Source organism: Salmo salar, chromosome ssa23 (assembly GCF_905237065.1).
Source record: "Salmo salar chromosome ssa23, Ssal_v3.1, whole genome shotgun sequence".
NCBI lineage: Eukaryota > Metazoa > Chordata > Actinopteri > Salmoniformes > Salmonidae > Salmo > Salmo salar.
In genome coordinates this window covers 29,406,438-29,430,198 of record NC_059464.1, presented here as the reverse complement: position 1 = coordinate 29,430,198, position 23,761 = coordinate 29,406,438, and the positions used below count along the sequence as shown (strand labels likewise).

General features: G+C 43.8%; 1 protein-coding gene and 1 long non-coding RNA gene across 3 annotated transcripts; both read right to left on the bottom strand.

Annotated features, from left to right (window-relative positions):
• Positions 1-330: 330 nt before the first annotated feature.
• Positions 331-5,266, bottom strand: LOC106584360 (uncharacterized). Its single transcript, XR_001323731.2, has 2 exons — positions 4,292-5,266; positions 331-885 (listed from the first exon to the last, which is right to left on the bottom strand). It is a non-coding gene; the product is annotated as an uncharacterized lncRNA (long non-coding RNA).
• Positions 5,267-6,949: 1,683 nt separating this feature from the next.
• Positions 6,950-13,016, bottom strand: LOC106584359 (deoxyhypusine hydroxylase). Of its 2 annotated transcripts, XM_014169580.2 has the most exons (6): positions 12,904-12,999; positions 9,404-9,563; positions 8,506-8,807; positions 8,311-8,387; positions 7,913-8,165; positions 6,950-7,678 (listed from the first exon to the last, which is right to left on the bottom strand). In XM_014169580.2, exons 3-6 carry the CDS (start codon positions 8,777-8,779, stop codon positions 7,362-7,364), a joined length of 921 nt encoding a protein of 306 aa, XP_014025055.1. In that variant the 5' UTR covers positions 8,780-8,807; positions 9,404-9,563; positions 12,904-12,999; the 3' UTR covers positions 6,950-7,361. The 2 variants fall into 2 exon arrangements, with proteins under 2 accessions (XP_014025055.1, XP_014025054.1); XM_014169579.2 differs by lacking the exon at positions 9,404-9,563 and having other exon boundaries at positions 12,904-13,016.
• Between the last annotated feature and the right edge of the window lie 10,745 nt (positions 13,017-23,761).

The window sequence follows — 23,761 nt, the reverse complement described above, 5'->3', positions numbered from 1 at the left end:
GACAGACAGACAGACAGACAGACAGACAGACAGACAGACAGACAGACAGACAGACAGACAGACAGACAGGTCCAGTCTTTCCTTTATTGGAACAAGGGTCATCCTCTTTGGCCACCTTAGCCACAAGCAAACAGATGTATTTACGTCTACAGCGTTACAGCAGCACATATAGCTCAACACTAGCAAAAGTGATGAGTGTTGTGTGTGTGTTGTCCAGGTACTGCTCAGTCCCATGATATTAATGTGAGCTGACATCTTATAGTAAAGATCCAACTGTTATTTCTACAGGGTCAAAAGGAAAGGGAACCTTTCAGGGAGCACTGCCACAAATGAATGTTTCTGCACCATTTAATTGTTCAAATTGTCTACATTTGTTATCTTATACAGTACAGAAAATGATAAAACAGTAACATTGTTTGTATATACAGTAACTTAGTTTATACTATGCCTCTGATGCTAAAATTACATTGTGTAAATAGATTGGGTTGCAGTTTCACTTAATTTGTATCAAAACAGGATTGGTTTAGAAGTAACAGAAATGGGATTTGGTTGCTTGGGAGCCAACCTGGGAGGAATTGAGGACAGAGCGGAGAGCAGAATAGACTGGACGGTGTATTGCTATCAAGGGAACTTAGTCAATTGGGGTCAGAATAACATTTAGCCTAATAGAGATGTGAGTCTGTTTTCTGGAGAGGAAAGTTGAGTCTTTGTTTTTTTACATGCTGGGAGACTTGACTAATGGAAGGACCCCCTTCCTCTCCTCTTCTATTTTCATGGTCATCCACCTCTTCGCCTCGACGGCAGTCTTCCACCTCTCCTCCTTCTCCACTCCTGTAGGCTCACACGCACCTTCCTCTTCATCTGGGTCTGGGCCTAGGATCCAGTCTATGTGCACAAAATGACAGCTTTAGTGTTTGGCATGTACACATTCCTCATACTGTATAGAAATATAAGGTCAAGCTCATTTCGACACCTCTACGAAAAGTATTCAGACCCCTTGACTTTTTCCACATTTTGTTACATTACAGCCTTATTCTAAAATGGATTCAATAAATGTTTTCCCTCATCAATCTTCCTATAATGACAAAGCAAAAACTGAAATACCTTATTTACATAAGTATTCAGACCTTTTGCTATGAGACTTGAAATTTAGCTCAGGTGCACCCTGTTTCCATTGATCATCCTTGATTGAAGTCCACCTGTGGTAAATTCAATTGACTGGACATGATTTGGAAAGGCACACACTTATCTATATAAGGTCCCACAGTTGACAGCGCATTTCAGAGCAAAAACCAAGACATGAGGTCGAAGTAATTATCCGTAGAGCTCTGAGACAGGATTGTGTCGAGGCACAGATCTGGGGAAGAGTACCGAAACATTTCTGCAGCATTGAAGGTCCCCAATAGAAGAAGATTGGAAACACCAAGATTCTTCCTAATAGCTGACCGCCTGGTCAAACTGAGCATTCTGGGGAGAAGAACCAATGGTCACTTTGACAGAGCTCCAGAGGACCTCTGTGAAGATGGGAGGACCTTCCAGAAGGACAACCATCTCTGCAGCACTCCACCAATCAGGCCTTTATGGCCAGACGAAAGCCACTCCTCAGTAAAAGGTACATGACAGCCCGCTTGGAGTCTGCCAAAAGGCACCTAAAGTACTCTCAGACCATGAGAAACAAGATTGAACTCTTTGGCCTGAACGCCAAGCATCCCATCTGGAGGAAACCTGGCACCATCCCTACAGTGTAGCTTGGTGGAGGCAGTATCAACCTGTGGGGATTTTTTTCAGCGGCAGGGACTGGGAGACTAGTCGGGATCGAGGGAAAGATGAACGAAGCAAAGTACATAGCGCTCAGGACCTCAGACTGGGGTGAAGGTTCACCTTCCAACAGGACAATGACCCTAAGCACACAGCCAAGACAATGCAGGAGTGGCTTCTGGACAAATCTCTGAATGTCCTTGAGTGGCCCAGCCAGAGCCCGGACTTGAACCCAATCGAACATCTCTGGAGAGACCTGAAAATAGCTGTGTAGCGATGCTCCCCATCCAACCTGACAGAGCTTGAGAGGATCTGCAGAGAAGAATGGGAGAAACTCCCCAAAAACAGGTGTGCCAAGCTTGCAGCGTCATACCAAAGAAGACTCAAGGCTGTAATCGCTGCCAAAGGCGCTTCAACAAAGTACTGGGTAAAAGGACTGAATACTTATGTAAATGTGGTATTGTGTGTAGATTGATGAGGGGAAAAAACAATTTAATCCATTTTAGAATAAGGCAGTAATGTAACAAAATGTGGAAACGTCAATGGGTCTGAATACTTTCCAAATGTACTGTATGTGTTTGTTTTGACTGTGAAGTAGCCTTAACTAGCCCTCTTAATCCACAGATCCAGCTGACATGCATGTTCCATGGCTTCTAATTGAGGCTACGAGGTGTGAAGGTCAAAGCTGATCAGTATCAATGGGTGCCACAGTGAAAGGACACTAATCTGATTAGTCTTACCAAAGATGTCTGTCTGTCTACTATCTGGGTCAGCGAACAGATGTTTGTGATTTGGGGGCACGTGGCAGTGTCATGTAATAAAGGGGATTCTAAAAACATTTGGTTCTAACAATGACTATCAAGCTCTACAACCTAAGGCTCATACTCATAGATGGCAACCCTCACGTACTCTCATGATTAACAGCATGCAGAATACCACAGAGGTCTGACATCCGTCAAGATCATTTGAACATGATTAGCAAGAACACACAAAATGATGGAAATCACCACAATAAAAATAAATATGTTTTATTGTCACGTACACCAGATAGGTGCAGTGAAATGTGCTGATTCACAGGGTCAGCCATAGTAGTACATCACCCCTGGAGCAAATTAGTGTTAAGTGCCTTGCTCAAGAGCACATCGACAGATTTTTCACCTTACCGGCTCAGGCAATTAAAACAGTGACCTTTGCGTTACGGGCCCAACGCTCTAACCGCTAGGCTACCTGCCACCCTAAGATCTATGGTGACATTCTCGATGACCAGGGATGCGTCTTTTGACATGTGATCACCCCACTTTACCTGCCAGGTCATGGTACAGATCATTGATCAGGTGTCCTAGGATGCCGTAGCAGGCCACTACTACCACTATCACTCCCATTATGACATAGAGCACATGAGGAGGCATGTGGAAGGCATCACGGGAGGAGGGGACATAGTCAACAAAGTAGAGATCATCCTCCTTCTCCATGGCCTGTAGAAGCTGCCTTGGGTTATATGTCCTGGGGCGGTTCCACACCTCTCCCCACTCAGCAGTAGGCTGGATCTGGGCCCCTGGAGGCTCCATGGTACAGTTAGCCATAGCGTTCCGGTCTGTGGGGAATCCATCCACAAATTGAATTAGTAGAAAGGGAAAGTTGATTAAGGGTATATGAGAACGAATTGACCTTGTTGGTTAAAAACACCATGATGGAATGATTCTGGAGGAAAGACTCTTTTACAAAGAAAAGAACAGTGAACCAAACCGTCTGTGCGGCTCATGCCCGGTATATTCTTCATATTAAGCGAGCCTTATGGCTGATAAGACAAGATAGAATAAGGGAGTTAGCAGTATCCTTTTGAAGGCAAAAACTCCCAAAATACAGTACATCTGTTGTGAAGGACAACTTCATTCCCCTAATAAACTTCCCTGAAGTCTGTTGTGATTTAAGGGGTAAGGAACAGACATGGGGGTGATCTGACAATTGTCTGATTTTCAGAGAATATGTTGCTATTTGTGATGTTGAACTTCAATCAGACTGGATTTTCAGTTTGAAGGAAAGGATTTGTTCTGACTTCAGTTACGGACAAAGAGGCTTAAAGTGCTATTAATCAGCTCAACTTTTTCATTCCTGCTCCAGCCCATCCCACCATTCAGTTGTGCATTCCTCCTTTGTCCAGAAATATCATTGTGTGACACTGTCCTGTCTTTCCAGAGACCAACTCCCCTCCAGATGTGTCTCAATGAGGTGGGAGAGATGGAATGAAGGAATGAAGAAACAGACACAGGAATGAGACAGTTACTGTAAGATGAAATGTGGAGGTGTCTAAGTACATGTAAAAACCCCTTTGAAGTTTGCTCATGCAACCAAAGTGCAGAAAGAATGATCTCAAACAGATGAGATGGAGCAGCTGTATCAGCACTGCCTAGAGTACTACATGAGCCACTCTCCCAGTGGAAAAGCAGAACACTCACAACAGAAGCACAAGCAAAGCGTAGAAATTAACCCAAAGCCTTATTTCTCTAGTCTAGTCATGGAAGAGATTGCTCACTCAGACTGGGACGACCTCCTCAGGGTTGGGTGCATCCTTGATCTTCCTGCAGAAAACTTGAGACAATAGGAAGTTCCAGAGGATGATAGCTAGGGAGGTGTTGGCAGTGACAATGCCAACCATGATGGGGTGAACCATGCTGTCTGTCTCTGCAGTATGAGGCTGGCCTGACAGGGAGGACTGGAGCCCCTCTAGTCAGCAGCAGGTAAGTAGCTCTACTGCTCCTGAGCTTTGAGTGAAACTGGACTGAAGGTTCAAGAGTCCCTCCTCTGTGTCTAACTCTATATAAGTCTCTGTGTCCATCATAACCTTCAACACCTAGATCTAATTAATCCTCAAGGGTGTTCCCTGTCAGACTAGGATGATGGTTGTGGATGACGCAGGACAGCACGAGTGAATGAGTATGACCATGAGTACACAGGAGGTTGTTGGCACCTTAATTGAGGAAGACAGGCTTGTGGTATTGGCTGGAGCGGGATAGGTGGAATGGTATCGAATTCATCTAACACATGGTTTCCATATGTTTGATGCCATTCCATTCACTCTGAACCGGCCATTATTATGAGTTGTCCTCCCCTCAGCAGCCTCCTGTGCATGAGTAGTCGATGACATCCTTTCTCTCTGACAGATCATTTATGGTGACAACTCTTCTTTGTCCATAGAAGTATGATAGATAATAATCCTGGTTTCTGCCAAATCATGATTAAATTGGAAAGTCTTTTAGATGTGTCAAAAAAGATAGATATCAATTTGGTAGGACCTCCTCCATATATATAGGCCACACATTCAGTTACTGATTACCAGATCATATAATTGCCAGAGTATAAAGGGTACAATTAGAAATCATTTAAAACATATTGAATGATGTGTAATGAACACAAAAGTACTTTCCTGCATCATACATATAATCAACAGGCTATGTTGAGTACACAAATGTAGCAACCAGTAAACAAATCACAAATGTTGACACTAGAATGAGGAAAAGAGATAGCAAAATACCTTGCTGGGTTGAGCTGCAAACAAAGAATCCTTTGGTTGAGTTTGCCCTTCAGTCCATTCATTTCCCTGATCTAAGGCTGCATTTGATGTATTTTCCTCTCCTTATGTGAGCAGTAGTAAGGAATCGGCTGGTGTCCATAAGATGACACATCAAGCAGAACAAAGGGAGGGTTCAGGAGAGAGTTCAATCTGCTAAAACCTGGAATCTGCACACAAGATATCTGATTTTTTTTAACTCAGCAATGTGTGTATGATTTAATCTCTTCCCAATCTGGAGATAAGCTTCAATACTGTAATGCCACAGAGTCAAGACAAGGTCATAGCATTTCCTGTATGAACGTGAGTCAGAAAACCCTTTGTAAAATAACTTATGTTATAAATACAGCTAATCATATACAGAAATATATTTATTGATCAGTTTCAAAGAGATGCACTACCCGTGTGTAAAACTGTGCTCCAATGGCAGGAGCACTGTGCTGAAGCTGTGGACTGAGCAGTTCCACCAGACAAAACAGGACACACAGAAGCACTAAAAGCTATCTACTCTGAGTAGGACAACTCTGTAAGGTTAGTCATTTAGGCAGGGTTATCCTTAGGTTTGTCCTCTTCATCTATCTTCCTATGGAAGGCCTCTGTGAGGATGAAGATCCAGTAGATGACGGTGATGGAGGTGTTGACGACAACGATGCCGATCATGATGGGGTGCATCATTGTGACGGAGTTGTTGGCAGGTTGAGGGAAGGCTAGGTACTGTCTCCACGGCTCTGTGTTAAGATAAGTTTAGTGGGTCCTTCAACCCCATTTACTATAGCTGTCGCCCTCCCTCTCAGCATGCTGCTAATTCTCTATCCCTCCACAGAGCTGACAGGTGCCTTTCTGTCCCCACTCTCTGCAGAGCTCACAACTGAAGATGTAAACACATCACACCACACTTACAAAGTGTTCCCCTGATCAGGGTTACAAAAAGGGGTCTGTTTGTACTGTTATGTGGTCCTATTTTAGCTCAGTCGGTAGACTCTAGCAGGAATGTATCCCAGGACCCTTGGCGTTGCAAGCGCCATACATTAGCGGGTAGAGCATGGCTAGGCAACCCTGCCCTAGACTTCATGTTTTTGATTTAACAAAACTAGAAGACCAGGTGTGTTGAATTTATCACGGAACTGCTCAATTAGCTCAGTTGGTCAGGTATGGTGCCTAGTTGGATCAAACTCCTGCAGTATCTGTGGAACTCGAGGAAAAGTGTTGCCTACCTCTGCGGTAGAGTATGGTGCTTGCAACGCCTAGGGCCGTGAGTTCAATTCCCGCTGGGGCCACCCATACATAAAAATGTATTCACGCATGACTAAGTTGTCTTGGATAAAAGCATCTGCTAAATGGCATATGTGAAAATGATTTTGTAATTTGTTAAGACAGAGGTTAGCAATGTGTTTCAGTGGGGATGAGAAAGCTAAAAAGACCTTGTAGAGTATTTAGAATTTGATATAACCCTATTACTCATTTCTCTGATGGCGGAGACTGCGTGGATTAGCCATCTTGATCAAACACCTCCCTGAGCCATCATGAGCCCACATCTGAGTGGAATAGAATACAGGCAAGCTTACAGAAAGCCTACGTACTACTACCATGATAACGCTAAGTGAGCATTGAGACAATACAGAATCAGTGTTATCTAAGCCTTTATTTTCGACAAGATAAAAATCTATGCGAATATGACACAGCAGAAAAGTGGATTAACAATCTTTGACAATCAGGATTCCTGTTTTCAGACGCTTATGATCAGATCACTCGGAATACAAAATACATGTGAATGGTTCACTGAGCTTGGGGGGGGGAGTATTGAACCCTTGACCATTTAATCATATAGATTACATGAAAACAAATAAATGAACCACAACATGGCTTCAGATGTACTGTAATACAATTATTACACTGCCTTGTCTCATAAAGGCTAATAATGACAGGTGAGAGTCAGATAGTTTTAATAAGTGAAAATGGGTATCAGTGATCATGATTTATGACCTCTGTAGAAAGCTCTTCTAGTGCTGTATAGCAGTTCTCCTGGTGTCCATGCTTACTGCTCCCCCTGCAGTCGTAGTAGTCCGTCAGCGTACTGGAACTGTGTGCCGTTCTCATACTCCAGCATGTCCAGGGCTACCTCACAGCTCTCCTTCACCACGCGCTCTGTGTCTTTCCTGTAGCGCTCCAGGATCTTCATACACTCCTCCTTGCCGATGGATCCGAGGGCCTCGGCACACTCGTGTCTCACCATGGCGTTCTCCCCGTCCAGCTCCAGGGCTGCCTGCAGCTGGGGGATGCTGGCTGGGTGCTGGATCTGACCCAGGACGTAGCCAATCTCATGGCGGAACAAGGCACTGCTACACTGAAGACCTGGGTGGCAGGACAACGAAGGGTTGAGTGAGTGTTGGTGTTCGGAGGACGCTGATAGTGGAGGGTTATGCAATGACGATGATTCAGGACAAGAAAATTTGCTTATGCGAATAACAATTACATGGCTGGTTGCACGTTTGGCTGAAAATAAGCCCCTCTGCATGTTACTAATTTGATCCTTTATTGCCAACTGCCATATACCGCATAGTTTAAGAATGACTGCCAGTCTCTCACCATCTCCTAGAGCCAGGACAGCCTCCTCGGTGCCCAGGTTGCGGAGGGCGAACATGGCCCTGTAGCGCTCAAACAGCGGCAGGCTCTCATCCAGGAGCTGTGTCCTCAGCTCAGGGACAGTCTTCCTCTGGGCTGGGGGAGCAGGGTCCACAGAACAGTAGGGGTTTCCATCGGTGACCTCCTCTCCTTTCTGGTCCCCACCAGATATCAGCCACTCCAGCCGCCTAACAGCCAACTGGCACGTCTCTGCCACCTGGTGGAGGACAGTCATGTCATAACCACTATACAGGCACTGTACTGGTCATAGTGAATTGACTGTAACTGCTGTGTAATGTTTCATTTCCACATATTCTCTACGCTACTTCTATTTCCCTCCAATATGTCTCGTTTTACCATACCTCAATGACTGGGTCCTCTGAGTACTCTTTCAGTAAGTCAAGGACCTTGAGGTTCCCAATAGCTCCTAATGCTTCCCCTAAATAAAAAAATAGTTAACTGTTTAGATAAGCACCATTATCATCATTATCTGTGAACATGTTTATCAATAAGGTATGCATGAACGAGAGTGGACTCTAATGAGCTGGCATACTGACCTGCTTCATGCCTGACCATAGGCTCCTGTGTTGTGTCTTTTAGAACAGTCTCTAGCGTGGGTATGGCCCTCTCATCCTGCATTTGGCCCAGGCAGTATGCCAGCTCATGTTTCAACAGAGCAGAGTCATCAACAAAAGCCTGACTGATCCATTCGATGGCCTCTGGTCCGCCCAGGTTACGCAGGGTGAAGAGAGCTCTGAACCGTGTTGTCAGGTCCTGCTTTGGGTTGACCAGAATCCTGCCGACTGCTGCTACCTCCTGCTCACTTGCCATGCTGAGTATAATGGTGTAGCTACTAGATCTGAAAAGGGAGAGAAGAACAGATAGTGAGGATGTGAATGAACTGAATATGTAGCTAGCTAGCTAATGGACATATTTGGTAATAAACACTGAATCCAATTCATAAAATATTTTCCTTACAAGGCTAGACAGCTGCGTTGTTGGTTCACATCAGCTAGGAGTCTCAGGCTTACCATTATCATGACTCCAATTCCATACCATTGGGTTCTCGAGAGCTAGTCTCAGGCTAGCAGCCTTGTTAGCATCACAGTTACAAAACTAGCAGAGAAAGGGGTAGCTGCAATCCAATATGGCGACTGGAGTGTGGGCGTGTGGAAAGGAGTGGGTGTGTCGAAGGGAAAGTAGTGGGCATGTGGAAAGGTTGAGCGTTTTTCTTCCGTTTCTTACCAGGCACTGCCGTACATTGAGCTACAATACCACAAGAGTTTGGACTTCTGTTTTTCAGCTAGAGGATGAGTCTGAGTAATTTTTCACTGTTAGTTTTACACAAATAACTGTACATATTCAGTTAGAAAAAAACTGATGATTGTTGGTTTTTGATTCAAAGTATTGATGATGGGTATACTGTTGCTTCATGTGATGTATGCATGTGCTTACTGTGACTGTCACCCTGATATTGGCTACTCGGTAGCTATTTCCAACGGCGTTGCCGGACAGTCTTGTCAAGTGGGAGCGAAGGGCACTGTGTCCCAGTGTTGTTGCCTATCATGCCCTCGCCATTGAGTAGTAGACTGTATGTATCAAGGTGACATCTATACTGAATAAAAATATAAAAATGCCACATGCAACAATTTCAAAGACTTTACTGAGTTCAGAGATTTCAATTGACTTTTTTCTTTCTATGGATTTCACAAAACTGGGCAGGGGCACAGCCATGGGTAGGCCTGGGGGGGGGCATAGGCACACCCACTTGGGAGCCAGGTCTACCCACTGGGGAGCCAGGCACAGCCAATCAGAATGAGTTTTTACCCACAAAAGGTTTTTTATTACAGACAGAAATGTCCTCCCAGGCCAACCCATGTCTGCACCCCTGACCAGTCATGTGAAATCCATAGATTAGGGCCTAATGGATTTATTTAAATTGACTGATTCCCTTCTATGAACTGTAACTCTAAAATCTTCAACATTTTGGCATTCATATTTTTTTTCAGTACATTATTATTATTATAATATTCAACCCAAGGGCACAATGGCCACTGGCCGCAAAAGGCATGGATTTTCTTAGGGGGCATTACAGCTACAAAAGGGGGATGCCACCGGGAAATTTGATGCATTATCAAGTGCTTGTCAAATTGTGAACGAGAGACTGATGAAGTGTGTAGCCTGCACACAAAAAAACAAAGCAGAGCTCATGCCTTTCAATGGTACTTTTTTTAAATCATCATTAGAGTTGCATTATGCAGCCTTAGAATGTATTAAAAATCAAAACATATAACCCAACGTTTGTATCACAACTAAAGTTGCATAAATACCTCTAAATTAAGCATATGGGAGGACCTGTTTCTTTAACCGCACTAACACAGAATAGACGCATGTGCGCACTCCCTCAGAAATCGTTTTGGAGAAAATATCCTTTCTATTTTTTTTCTATGTTCAATTGTATCTAAAGATGCAGGAATGACCACATGCAGGAACACGCCAAATTGCAGCGTTCATACAGTAACCAATGGGGTGCTCGAGGGGGAACGTTCATGAAAGAACCAATTTTTTTGCAGAGAGAATGTGCTGGGTGGTATTTTGTCAACATGTACTTAGGCATATTAAAACACTTCCGTTTTTTCCAATCACGAGTATCACCTGTCAATTTACGGATACGATGACTATGGCCATATCGGTACACCCTTAGGCTTCGGTCCAAACACTTAACCTGTTGGGGCTAAGGGGCAGTATTTGCACGGCCGGATAAAAAAACGTACCCGATTTAAACTGGTTACTACTCTTGCCCAGAAACGAGAATATGCATATAATTAATCGATTTGGATAGAAAACACTCTAAAGTTTCTAAAACTGTTTGAATGGTGTCTGTGAGTATAAGAGAACTCATATGGCAGGCCAAAACCTGAGAAGATTCCATACAGGAAGTGCACTGTCTGACAATTTGTTATCCTTCTGTTGCATCTCTATCGAAAATACAGCATCTCTGCTGTAACGTGACATTTTCTAAGGCTTCCATTGGCTCTCAGGAGGCGCCAGAAAGTGCAATGACGTGTCTCCTGTACCTGGGTGAAGAACAGCAGGATAATTTGTTAGTGGTCAGGCTGGGAACAGTGACACTGGAGATGCGCATTCATGAGAATTCTCCATTTTTTTCTTTCAGCCTTTGACTGAATACAACGTCGCCCGGTTGGAATATTATCGCTATTTTACGAGAAAAATAGCATAAAAATTGATTTTAAACAGCGTTTGACATGCTTCGAAGTACGGTAATGGAATATTTTGAAAACATTTTGTCACGAAATGCGCTCGCGTGTCACCCTTCGGATAGTGACTTGAACGCACGAACAAAACGGAGCTATTTGGATATAACTATGGATTATTTGGAACCAAAACAACATTTGTTGTTGAAGTAGAAGTCCTGGGACTGCATTCTGACGAAGAACAGCAAAGGAAATCCAATTTTTCTTATAGTAAATCTGAGTTTGGTGAGGGCCAAACTTGGTGGGTGTCAAATTAGCTAGCCGTGATGGCCGGGCTATGTACTCAGAATATTGCAAAATGTGCTTTCGCCGAAAAGCTATTTTAAAATCTGACACCGCGATTGCATAAAGGAGTTCTGTATCTATAATTCTTCAAATAATTGTTATGTATTTTGTGAACGTTAATCATGAGTAATTTAGTAAATTCACCGGAAGTATGCTAGTTCTGAACATCACATGCTAATGTAAAAAGCTGGTTTTTCATATAAATATGAACTTGATTGAACAAAACATGCATGTATTGTATAACATAATGTCCTAGGAGTGTCATCTGATGAAGATCATCAAAGGTTAGTGCTGCATTTAGCTGTGGCTTTGGCTTTAGTGACATATATGCTTGCTGTGAAAATGGCTGTGTGATTATTTTTGGCAGGGTACTCTCCTGACATAATCGAATGTTTTGCTTTCGCTGTAAAGCCTTTTTGAAATCAGACAATGTGGTTAGATTAACGAGAGTCTTGTCTTTAAAATGGTGTAAAATAGTCATATGTTTGAGAAATTGAAGTTATAGCATTCCACTGGATGTTGACTAGGTAAGCGTCCCACCTAGCCCAGGGAAGTTTTAAGACAACCTCGCCCAGTCCCTTAGCCCTCGTTTTTAGTCGGCTTTGCAAGTGTACAATTATGTTCACTCAGGGGTCTGAAACTCCCCATATTTCAATTTGCATGATTGTACATCCGCTATGAAAAAAACTTAAAAACAACATCAATAGAGAAGTCAACATACAAGTGTAAGTAAAAACAAATGCAAATAAGTTAGAAATTGTGCTACTAATGCACATGACAGCACAAACGTCTCGTAAAAAGTAAATATGTTTTGGAAATGTTAGAAATTAAACATTGTTCCTTCTTCAGAAGTTCCAGCTAGGCAGGCTAACGTTAGTTAGCTAATTAATTTGCTAGCTATCATACAGTAAGCGTATATTAATAATTATATATTTGAAATAAGTAGACATGCACTCCTATTTGACTGTAGCGCATATAAAGCACCCACAAGCAACCTGTGGCTAAAACACTATCATCGCGGGATGAACGCGTGACGAATTTCCGGCCAAGGGTGGTCTATTTAAAAATCATTCCTTCCTCGCCCTGCAAGTGTATACTCGTCAGACGTCATCAGAAGTGTCCACTTAATTTGAGAGCTGAGGGGATAGGGTGTGTCTTTTAAGTGTTTGGTCCGCTAACCAGTTTTTGGCCTAGACATGGCAACCCTGGCTGCTACCCATACTTGAACTAGCAACCTAACGTTCGCTAACTAGTAAAGATGTGTGATAACATAGCTGGCTAGCTAGCTTGCTAATATAATACCTATCATATCCAAGCTGAACCTTGCTTAGTAAAATACTTAGAATTCATAAACAGCTCAAAGATGGACTGACAATTACAGTAAATCATACTCACTTCGCCTACTTTTCTGTAACAGTTCGCTACGATCATCACTTCATCTTTTCCACATGGACAAGTTCCTCAGTCGCTGTGCGTGACCGAGAAACACTACAACGTTATACTTCCGGGGTACAGTTTAGTTTACCATCTGGATACTGGAAGAATTTATATAATGTAAAGTAAAAAAGTATAATAATCACTCACATCGGTAATCAATTGTTTTTATTTTCATTTTATTAGAAAATATTGAAGAGTTAATTATCTACTAGGTCTATCTCAGAAGAATAATGCATTGTATCAAGTATGGGTAACTGCATAGGTGTGTGTGTCTGAAAGTCCTTGGTATATTCTTTATATATACATTTGTGTTCCCCCAGGTACTTTTTGTATTGATTTGTTGTTTATTAAAAAATGTAAGTAAAGTGTGTGTCTGAAAGTGTACGTGTCAACAGAAGTGGGAGGATCAACCGCGAAATGCGTTACACCAGCACTGTAATTGGTTAGACATTTTTGATTGAAGCGAGTTGTTTTTCCATTTCTTAACACGTTTTTATTGGTCAGTTCAAGACGGTGTGACACAACACTGGGAGAGCTTAGGAATCTATGCAGTACTTTGTTTTTTATGTATTATTGAGCAGAGGAGAAAACATTTAAGGAAATAACTGAATAAAAGGTTATTTTATCAAATTGCTGGAGCACAACCATTCCATTGAACCCTGACACACTGACGTATCATAGGCCACTAATCAGCAGTGGAAGAAAAGGTATCTCATTTTCATGCTTGAGTGAAAGTAAAGATACCTTAAAAGAAAATGACTCCAGTAAAAGTGAAAGTCATCCAGTAAAATCCCACTTGAGAAAAAGTCTAAAAGTATTTGGTTTAAAATGTACTTAAGTATCAAAAGTAAAAGTATAAATCATTTAAAATTTCTTATATTAAGCAAACCAGACAACACGATTTTCTTGTTTTTTTTATTTATGGATAGCCAGGGGCACAGTTCAACACAGACAAAATTCACAAACAAAGCATTTGTGTATAGTGAGTCTGCCAGATCAGAGGCAGTATGGATGTCCAGGGATGTTCTCTTGATAAGTGCGTGAATTAGACAATTTTCCTGTCCTGCTAACCATTCAAAATGTAACGAGTACTTTTGGGTGTCAGGGAAAATGTAAGGAGTAATGTAGTGGAGTAAGAGTTAGAGTTGTCAAAAATATAAATAGTAAAGTGCAGATACCCCCAAAAAACAACTTAAGTACTTTACACCACTGCTAATCAGATCTATCTCAGGAAAACCTTTACACAGCCGTTGTGTTGTCTGAAAACTTAATGATGGTATTAGAGTTGTGAGCGGACACGCAGTCATGGGTGAACATGGAGTACAGGAAGGGACTAAGCACGGCTGCTCGAGGTTCGACTGTCTGGAGCCTTTAACCACAAAGTCTACATCTGTCTCTCCCACTCCAGGTCCGGAGCCCAATCCAGCGGTGGATTCTTCATCTGCTCCTAGGATGGAGCCACAGCCTGCAGCTACTACAGATGCCAAGTGCAGCCAGGACTTTGGGGCCTCTCCAGCCACGCCTGCCAGCACCGTACTAGTTCCAGCCCAGAAGGTCCTTCTACCTTCAGACCTTTCAGACCTCTACTCAGGGGACCCACCAGACATCACCCCGGGTGACCCACCAGAAGGCACCCCTGATGCCCCCTGTGACCTAGATGTCCATTTCCCTGCCACCACAGTAGGGTCAGTTCCCTGCCCCCACCATAGGGTAAGTGTCCCCTTCCTCCCGGATATGGGCAGAGTCAGAGTTTCCTTCCCCCACGGTAGGGTCAGAGTCAGAGTTCCCTTCCTTCCCAGTAAGGTCAGAGTTCCTTTCCCTCCTGGTAGGGTCAGAGTTCCCTTTCCCCCTGGTAGGGTCAGAGTTTCAGTTTCCTGTGTACCTGGCATGTGTAAAGTGTCCTGTCCCTCAAGTTGGTCCAGTGTATCCTGCCCAATGGTAGGTCTAGAGTTCCCCGTCTTCTTGGTAGGTCCAGTCTACCATGGCCACCCGGTAGGCTCACAGTTTCCATTCATACCCAACCCTCAGTCTCTGGCAATAGTTGCAAGTTAAAACTTTTCTGACTTACAGTTGAAGTCGGATGTTTACATACACCTTAGCCAAATACATTTAAACTCAGTTTTTCACAATTCCTGACATTTAATCCTAGTAAAAATTCCCTGTCTTAGTTCAGTTAGGATCACCACTTTATTTTAAGAATGTGAAATGTCACAATAATAGTAGAGAGAATGATTTATTTCAGCTTGTATTTCTTTCATCACATTCCCAGTGGGTCAGAAGTTTACATACACTCAATTAGTATTTGGTAGCATTGCCTTTAAATTGTTTAACTTGGGTCAAAAGTTTTGGGTAGCCTTCCACAAGCTTCCCACAACAAGTTGGGTGAATTTTGGCCCATTCCTCCTGACAGAGCTGGTGTAACTGAGTCAGGTTTGTAGGCCTCCTTGCTCGCACACGCTTTTTCAGTTCTGCCCACACATTTTCTATAGGATTGAGGTCAGGGCATTGTGATGGCCACTCCAATACCTTGACTTTGTTGTCCTTAAGCCATTTTGCCACAATTTTGGAAGTATGCTTGGGGTCATTGTCCATTTGGAAGACCCATTTGCGACCAAGCTTTAAATTCCTGACTGATGTCTTGAGACGTTGCTTCAATATATCCACATCATTTTCCTGCTTTATGATGCCATCTATTTTGTGAAGTGCACCAGTCCCTCCTGCAGCAAAGCACCCCCACAACATGATGCTGCCACCCCCATGCTTCACGGTTGGGATGGTGTTCTTCGGCTTGCAAGTCTCCCCCTTTTTTCCTCCAAGCATAACGATGGTCATTATGGCCAAACAGTTCTATTTTTGTTTCATCAGACCAGAGGACATTTCTCCAAAAAGTACAATCTTTTTTATGGCGGTTTTGGAGCAGTGGCTTCTTCCTTGCTGAGTGGCCTTTCAGGTTATGTCGATATGGCACTCGTTTTACTGTGGATATAGATACTTTTGTACCTGTTTCCTCCAGCATCTTCACAAGGTCCTTTGCTGTTGTTCTGGGATTGATTTGCACTTTTCGCACCAAAGTGCGTTCATCTCTAGGAGACAGAACGCGTCTCCTTCCTGAGCGGTATGACGGCTGCGTGGTCCCATGGTGTTTATACTTGTGTACAATTGTTTGTACAGATGAACGTGGTACCTTCAGGCGTTTGGAAATTGCTCCCAAGCATGAACCAGACTTTTTTCTGAGGTCTTGGCTGATTTCTTTAGATTTTTCCATGATGTCAAGCAAAGAGGCACTCAGTTTGAAGGTAGGCCTTGAAATACATCCATAGCTACACCTCCAATTGACTCCAATTATGTCAATTAGCCTATCAGAAGCTTCTAAAGCCATGACATAATTTTCTGGAATTTTCCAAGCTGTTTAAAGGCACAGTCAACTTAGTGTATGTAAACTTCTGACCCACTGGAATTTTGATACAGTGAATTATAAGTGAAATAATCTGTCTGTAAACAATTGTTGGAAAAATTACTTGTGTCATGCACACAGTAGATGTCCTAACCGACTTGCCAAAACTATACTTTGTTAACATGAAATTTGTGGAGTGGTTGAAAAATGAGTTTTAATGACTCCAACCTAAGTGTATGTAAACTTCCGACTTTAACTGTAGGTTCCCGGACTTCAGCCTTTGTGCTTGGCCCCCAGTCCTCTGCCGTTCTCGGTCCACAGTCTCCTGCACTAGTAGCCACTAAGTTTGTGTTGGGAATGTTATTCTGCCAATAGGGGGTGCAATAGTAGTGAGTTATGGTTACATTATTGTGCAGTGTAACTGTGTAGATAAGTTTGCAATTAAGAAGTTGCAATGTTTGCTAGCTCTCGGGTAATGCTATCTCTACTGTTTGTTTGTACCCCATGCGTGCTACTTTGTCTAGTATCATTATTCATTATTCTTCATTATTCAAGTATGTTTATTGAGTATCACTATTCATTATTATTCATTATTCACATGTGTTTATTGCGTGTGACTAATCTAGCAATGTTTATATTATGTGCATGCTACTGCTGCAATATGTTTATATCTGCAATATGTATAGCCTGTTGTGTTACTTGTGTAGTAGCTGGTGCCCTTCTACAGATTCTAAAAGTTTCGAGAATGTTCCAGCACATGTGCGGTAGCCCTAAATTAAGATATCAGCCAGGCCAGGGAGATAGCCATAAAACATCCATGGCCTTAGGCCTTCTATTTCTCTCTCTCTAGCCATGTGTATTCTTTAATTATGTCTAGATGCTGTACTGTTGCATTCATACATGTGTTAATATTATGCCACAGTTTGCTCATCTACTTATTTTTATATTGCACGTGTATATTTATCTTAGTATCTTCAAATGGATAATGATTGTATTGTTTCAGAACCACACACAAGTGCATATAAACATCTTTAAATGGAAGCAGCTGTGTCCACATGTGTGTGTGGTGGTGACTATCAAGAGTATAGCTATGGACCTCAACATCAAATTCTAACCAGATAGCACTGTAGTGGGCAGATCTTAGTGAATCAGATTAAGTTTACTAGCGGATGAGGGCATTCACAACTGACCTCTAAGGTGAGCTCCAGCTAGTCCTTTTTTCATGGTCCTAGTTTTTGCTGGATATAGTGACCAACAGTTTTTTCAATTAGGCTATTAATGAGTAAGCCAATGACAAAGCTATTTTACATTGTGCCAGTGAATTGAAGTTGAACATCGTCAAATCTGTCCTTTTAATTAGGCTTAATTGCGCCAAATATAGCTTATTTAATTGATGTCCTACCTAGGCAATAGATCGCAAAGCAGGGCACCCACGATTCCCCACTGAGCTAAACGTTTTGGAAATGGCAAATTCCCTTTCTCCTCCATGAACGCTTCTCAAGTGCAAGTACTGTCCAGCAGTTCAAATCAACAGGCATTTTTGTTAATAGGAGGGGTCTACCATAATTATGATCACACTTCCTCAATTTAAATATTATGGGGACACCTATACATTTGGCAGCCAACCACAAGTTATCTGTAGTCTATTTGTATTTTTGTATTTATGATGGATCCTCATTAGCTAAGGCAGCAGCTACTCTTCCTGGGGTCCAGAAAAATTAAGGCAATTATACAATTTTAAAAACATTACAAAACATTCACAACAGATTTTACAACAAATTAAGTGTGTGCCCTCAGGCCACTACTCTACTACCACATATCTACAACAAAAAATCCATGTGTAGGTGTGTGTATCTGGGTATTTGTGTTTGTATTTATTATGGATCCCCATTAGCTACTGCCAAGGCTACAGCTACTCTTCCTGGGGTCCGGCAAAATTAAGGCAGTTATACAATAAAATACATTCATTACAGATTACACAACACACTAAGTGTGTGCCCTCAGGCCCCTACTCCACTACCACATATCTACCACACAAAATCCCTGTGTACGTGTATATAGTGTGTATGTTATCATTTGTATGTATGCATGTGTCTGTGCCTATGTTTGTGTTGCTTCACAGTCCCCGCTGTTCCATAAGGTGTATTTTTATATGTGTTTTAAATCTGATTCTACTGCTTGCATCAGTTAACTGATGTGGAGTAAAGTTCCATGTAGTCATTGCTCTATGTAGTACTGTGCGCCTCCCATAGTCTGTTCTGGACTTGGGGACTGTGAAGAGACCTCTGGTGGCATGTCTTGTCGGGTATGCATGGGTGTCTGAGCTGTGTGCTAGTCTTGAAACAGACAGCTCTGTGCTTTCAACATGTCAATACCTCTCACGAATACAAGTAGTGATGAAGTCAATCTCATCTCCACTTTGAAGAGATTGACATGCATATTATTAATGTTTGCTCTCTGTGTACATCCAAGTGCCAGCCGTGCTGACTTGTTCTGAGCCAATTGCAATTTTCCAAAGTCCCTCTTTGTTGCACCTGACCACACGACTGAACAGTAGTCCAGGTGTGACAAAAAACTGGAGCCTGTATGATCTGCCATGTTGATAGTGCTGTTAAGAAGGTAGAGCAGCGCTTTATTATGGATAGACTTCTCCCCATGTTGTATCAATATCAACTGTTGTATCAATATGTTTTGACCATGACAGCTTACAATCCAGGGTTCCTCCACGCAGTTTAGTCACCTTGCTCACCTTGCTCAATTTCCACATTATTTATTACAAGATTTAATTGAGGTTTAGGGTTTAGTGAGTGATTTGTCCAAAATACAATGCTTTTAGTTTTTGAAATATTTAGGATGAACTTATTCCTGTCACCCATTCTGAAACCACCTGCAGCTCTGTTAAGTGTTGCAGTCATTTCAGTTGCTGTAGTAGCTGACGTGTATAGTGTTGAGTGATCCTCGTACATAGACACACTGGCTGTACTTAAAGCCTGTGGCATGTCATTAGTAAAGATTGAAAAAGTAAGGGGCCTAGACAGCTGCCCTGGGGAATTTCTGATTCTACCTGGATTATGTTTGAGAGGCTACCATTAAAAAACACCCTCTGTGTTATGTTAGACAGGCAACTCTTAATCCACAATGTAGCGGGGATGTAAAACCATAACACATACGTTTTTCCAGCAGCAGACTATGACGATAATGTCAAAAGCCTCACTGAAGTCTAACAAAACAGCTCCTACAATATTTTTATCATCAATTTATCTCAGCCAATCATCAGTCATTTGTGTAAGTGCTGTGCTTATTGAATGTCCCTCCATATTGTAATGATTATCTTTAGGAGCCGGGACAGTGCGTCTGCCTTGACGTTCTGGGAACCTGGCTTGTAAGAAAGAGTGAAAATTAAGCGTGTGAAAAACATGGCCCACCTAGCCTGGCGAGGGTTCAGTCTCCTCGCTGCCCGTATGTACTCCAGATTTCGGTGGTCAGTCCAAATGAGGAAAGGGTGTCTAGCCCCCTCGAGCCAATGTCTCCACGCTTTCAGAGCCCCGACAACATCTAACAACTCCCTATCCCCCACATCATAGTTTCGCTCCGCCGGGCTGAGCTTCTTCGAAAAGAAAGCACAGGGGCGGAGTTTTGGTGGTTTACCCGAGCGCTGAGATAGCACAGCCCCTATTCCAGCTTCGGATGCGTCCACCTCAACTATGAACGCTAAGGAGGGATCAGGATGCGCTAGCACTGGAGCCGTGGTAAACAGAGCCTTCAGGTTACCAAAAGCTCTGTCCGCCTCAGCCGACCACCGCAATCGCACCGGTCCCCCCTTCAGTAAGGAGGTAATGGGAGCCGCCACCTGGCCAAAACCCCGGATAAACCTCCGGTAGTAGTTGGCAAACCCTAAAAACCGCTGCACCTCCTTTACCGTGGTTGGAGTCGGCCAATTACGCACGGCTGAAATGCGGTCAGTCTCCATCTCCACCCCTGACGCGGACAAACGGTACCCCATGAAGGAGACGGACTGTCGGAAGAACAGACATTTCTCCGCCTTGACGTAAAGGTCATGCTCCAACAGTCGACCAAGCACCATTCGTACAAGAGACACATGCTCAGCGCGGGTAGTGGAGTATATTAGAATATCATCTATATACACCACTACACCACGCCCGTGCAGGTCTCTGAAGACTGATGGAGCATTCATTAACCCATACGGCATGACGAGGTACTCATAGTGCCCAGAAGTAGTGCTAAATGCCGTCTTCCACTCATCCCCTCCCTTGATACGCACCAGGTTGTACGCGTTCCTGAGGTCCAATTTTGTGAAGAAGCGCGCCCCGAGCAATGACTCTGTCATACTGGCGATCAGAGGTAGCGGGTAACTGTATTTAACAGTGATCTGGTTCAAACCTCGATAGTCAATGCACGGGCGTAAACCACCATCCTTTTTCTTCACAAAAATGAAACTCGAGGAGACAGGTGAAATGGAGGGCCGAATGTAACCCTGTCCCAGAGATTCAGCGACATATGTTTCCATAGCCGCCGTCTCCTCCTGTGACAGAGGATACACGTGACTCCTGGGAAGTGCAGTGCCCTCCAGGAGATTTATCACACAATCCCCCGGTCGATGGGGTGGTAATTGAGTCGCCTTCCTTTTACAGAAGGCGATTGCCAAATCGGCATATTCAGGAGGAATGTGCATGGTGGAAACCTGGTTTGGACTTTCCACCGTAGTGGCACCTAAGGAAACACCTAAACACCTCCCCGAACACTGACTGGACCATCCCTTGAGAACCCTCTGTTGCCACGAAATAATGGGATCATGAGAAGCCAACCAGGGAAGACCCAACACAACGGGAAATGCAGGAGCGTCAATCAGATAGAGACTAATTCTCTCCTCATGACTCCCCTGCGCCACCATAGCAATGGGAGCTGTGACCTCCCTAATAAGCCCCGACCCCAACGGACGACTATCTAGGGCATGTATAGGGAAGGGAACATCAACAGGAACAATAGGAATCCCTAATCTATGGGCTAAGGACCGATCAATAAAGTTCCCAGCTGCGCCTGAATCTACTAGCGCCTACTAGCGCCTTATGCTGGAAATGTGGGGAAAACCCCGGAAATCCTATAGATATCCACATGTGAGCAACAGGGGGGTCTGGGTGAGTCGTGTGCCTACTCACCTGAGATGCACCACCAGTGTTCCGCCTACCACCTCGACTCCCTGGAAAACCGACTAGCAGTGTGCGCTCTGCGGTCACCTCTAGTGCCTGGAATGGTCTCCCCTCCGGTCTCCCTAGTACCAGCCCCTCCCAACTCCATAGGAGTTGGATCTAAGGGATTGGGGGATGGAACCAACGGACCCCGATCTGGACGTCCGCGGGAGGCCAGCAGATTATCCAGCTGGATCGATAAGTCCACCAGCTGGTCCAGGTGGATGGTGGTGTCCCTGCAGGCTAGCTCCCTACGAACGTCCTCTCGCAAACTACACCTGTAGTGATCGATCAGGGCCCGTTCATTCCATCTCGCACCAGCCGCCAGAGACCTAAATTCCAGTGCAAACTCCTGAGCGCTCCTCATCTCCTGTCTTAAATGTAACAAGCGCTCTCCCGCCGCTCTCCCTTCTGGTGGATGATCAAACACTGCCCGAAAGCGGCGGGAGAAGTCCTCGTAGTCCTCCAGAGTCGGGCCTTCCTCTTCCCAGATGGCGGTGGCCCACTCCAGGGCTTTACCAGTCAGACAGGAGATGAGAGCGCTCACTCTCTCGCCTCCCGAGGGTGCCGGCTGGACAGCCGCCAGGTAGAGCTCCAGCTGGAGTAGGAACCCCTGGCACCCGGCAGCTGTTCCATCATACGCTCCTGGGAGCGAGAGCCGAATCCCACTGGATACAGACGGAGGATGGGTAGAAATGTGTTTATCAGGAGGTGCAACTGGTGGTGGTGCGACTGGTGGTGGTGTGGCTGGGTTGACGGGACATCCTTTTCTCTCCACTCTCTCCATGGTCTGCAGCACGCAATCCATGGCAGTCATGAGAATCTGGATCATGCTCGCTTGCTGTTGAACGCGCTCCTCTATATGAATAGGAGGGCTGGTTGCTCCTGCTGACTCCATCGCTGGTCGGTGATTCTGTAATGATTATCTTTAGGAGAAGTAGAGGAGTCAGGCGCAGGACACAGGGATCAATGTAAACAAACGTGTTTACTTGAAAAATCAATAAATCTTCTCCTAGGAAAATACATATTGCGGAGAAACACCTCCGACCACACAAAACACTACAACAGTATTTAACATGAGATCCTCTCTAAGCTTTACAGGCATGTGGTTCTGAATATAAACGGCAACACCTCCAACTTTGGCATTTCTGTATATTCTGTAGATGTTATAACCATGTATTGCTACCACTGTATCATCTAAGTGAGTTTCAGAGATTGTCAGAATGTGAATGTCATCTGTTACTAACAAATTGTTGATTTCATGAACCTTGTTTCTTAAGCTACATGTTTTTTCATTGCTTTACTGGGAAGCTTAACAGAGGTAGACATGCTCATGTTATTTATGTTAGTACAGGGTGAACTGCACACATTGGACTTCCTACTAGGGCACACTGTCTCAGTGCTAACAATATAACTCTGGTTCATAGGCACATGATTACTGCATACAATAACTGTGGGATCAGCATTCAGGGCAGTAAGAGGGACATAAATTAGGTCTTCCAACGCCCCTGGGATAATGTACATTTGCTGAAGCATTATGACAACTCAGAGATACAATGGTAGGGATTAACTGAGCTGGGCTTGGGTCAATGATAAGTCATTGACTCAACGCAGCCTTATAATGCTGTGAAAGGATCCAGGAACCCACATGATTGGATGGATCCCATCCTCCTTATAAAATGAGCTTTGTTTCCAGAATGTATCGAAATTGTCAAAAAACTTTACACCCACAGAACTGCAGTTGTCTTGTAGACAGTTATGGAGGGCTAAAAGTCTGCTGAACCGTTCAATGCCACGATTTTGGGAGGGCAGAGGGCCAGATATTATGGGGCGTTTGTTGGTGTCAAGGTGTGACCCAATAAGTTATTTAAAATCCATCTTCAGCTGTTCTGATCTGCCCTTCATAATGTCATTGAATCCCACATGAACTATGACAGACTCAATTTTCTGATCCTGGTTTAAAATGTTTGGGAGCAGCTTATTTATGTCCTGTACTCGTGCTCCTTGATAGCACAACGTTTTTGCTCCAGGGACTGAGACATTTCTCACAATTGAACTGCCCAATACAATGGCCTGAGAAGGGAATGGAGAAATTCGCCCATTCCTACCCCTCACACAATTTGTTGAACCCTTTACGGGCCCACAAGAAGCAGGATAGCGTACTTTCGTTGCTCCCAGTGATAGGTCTAGACCTCCCACAGCAGGCAGTACCCCG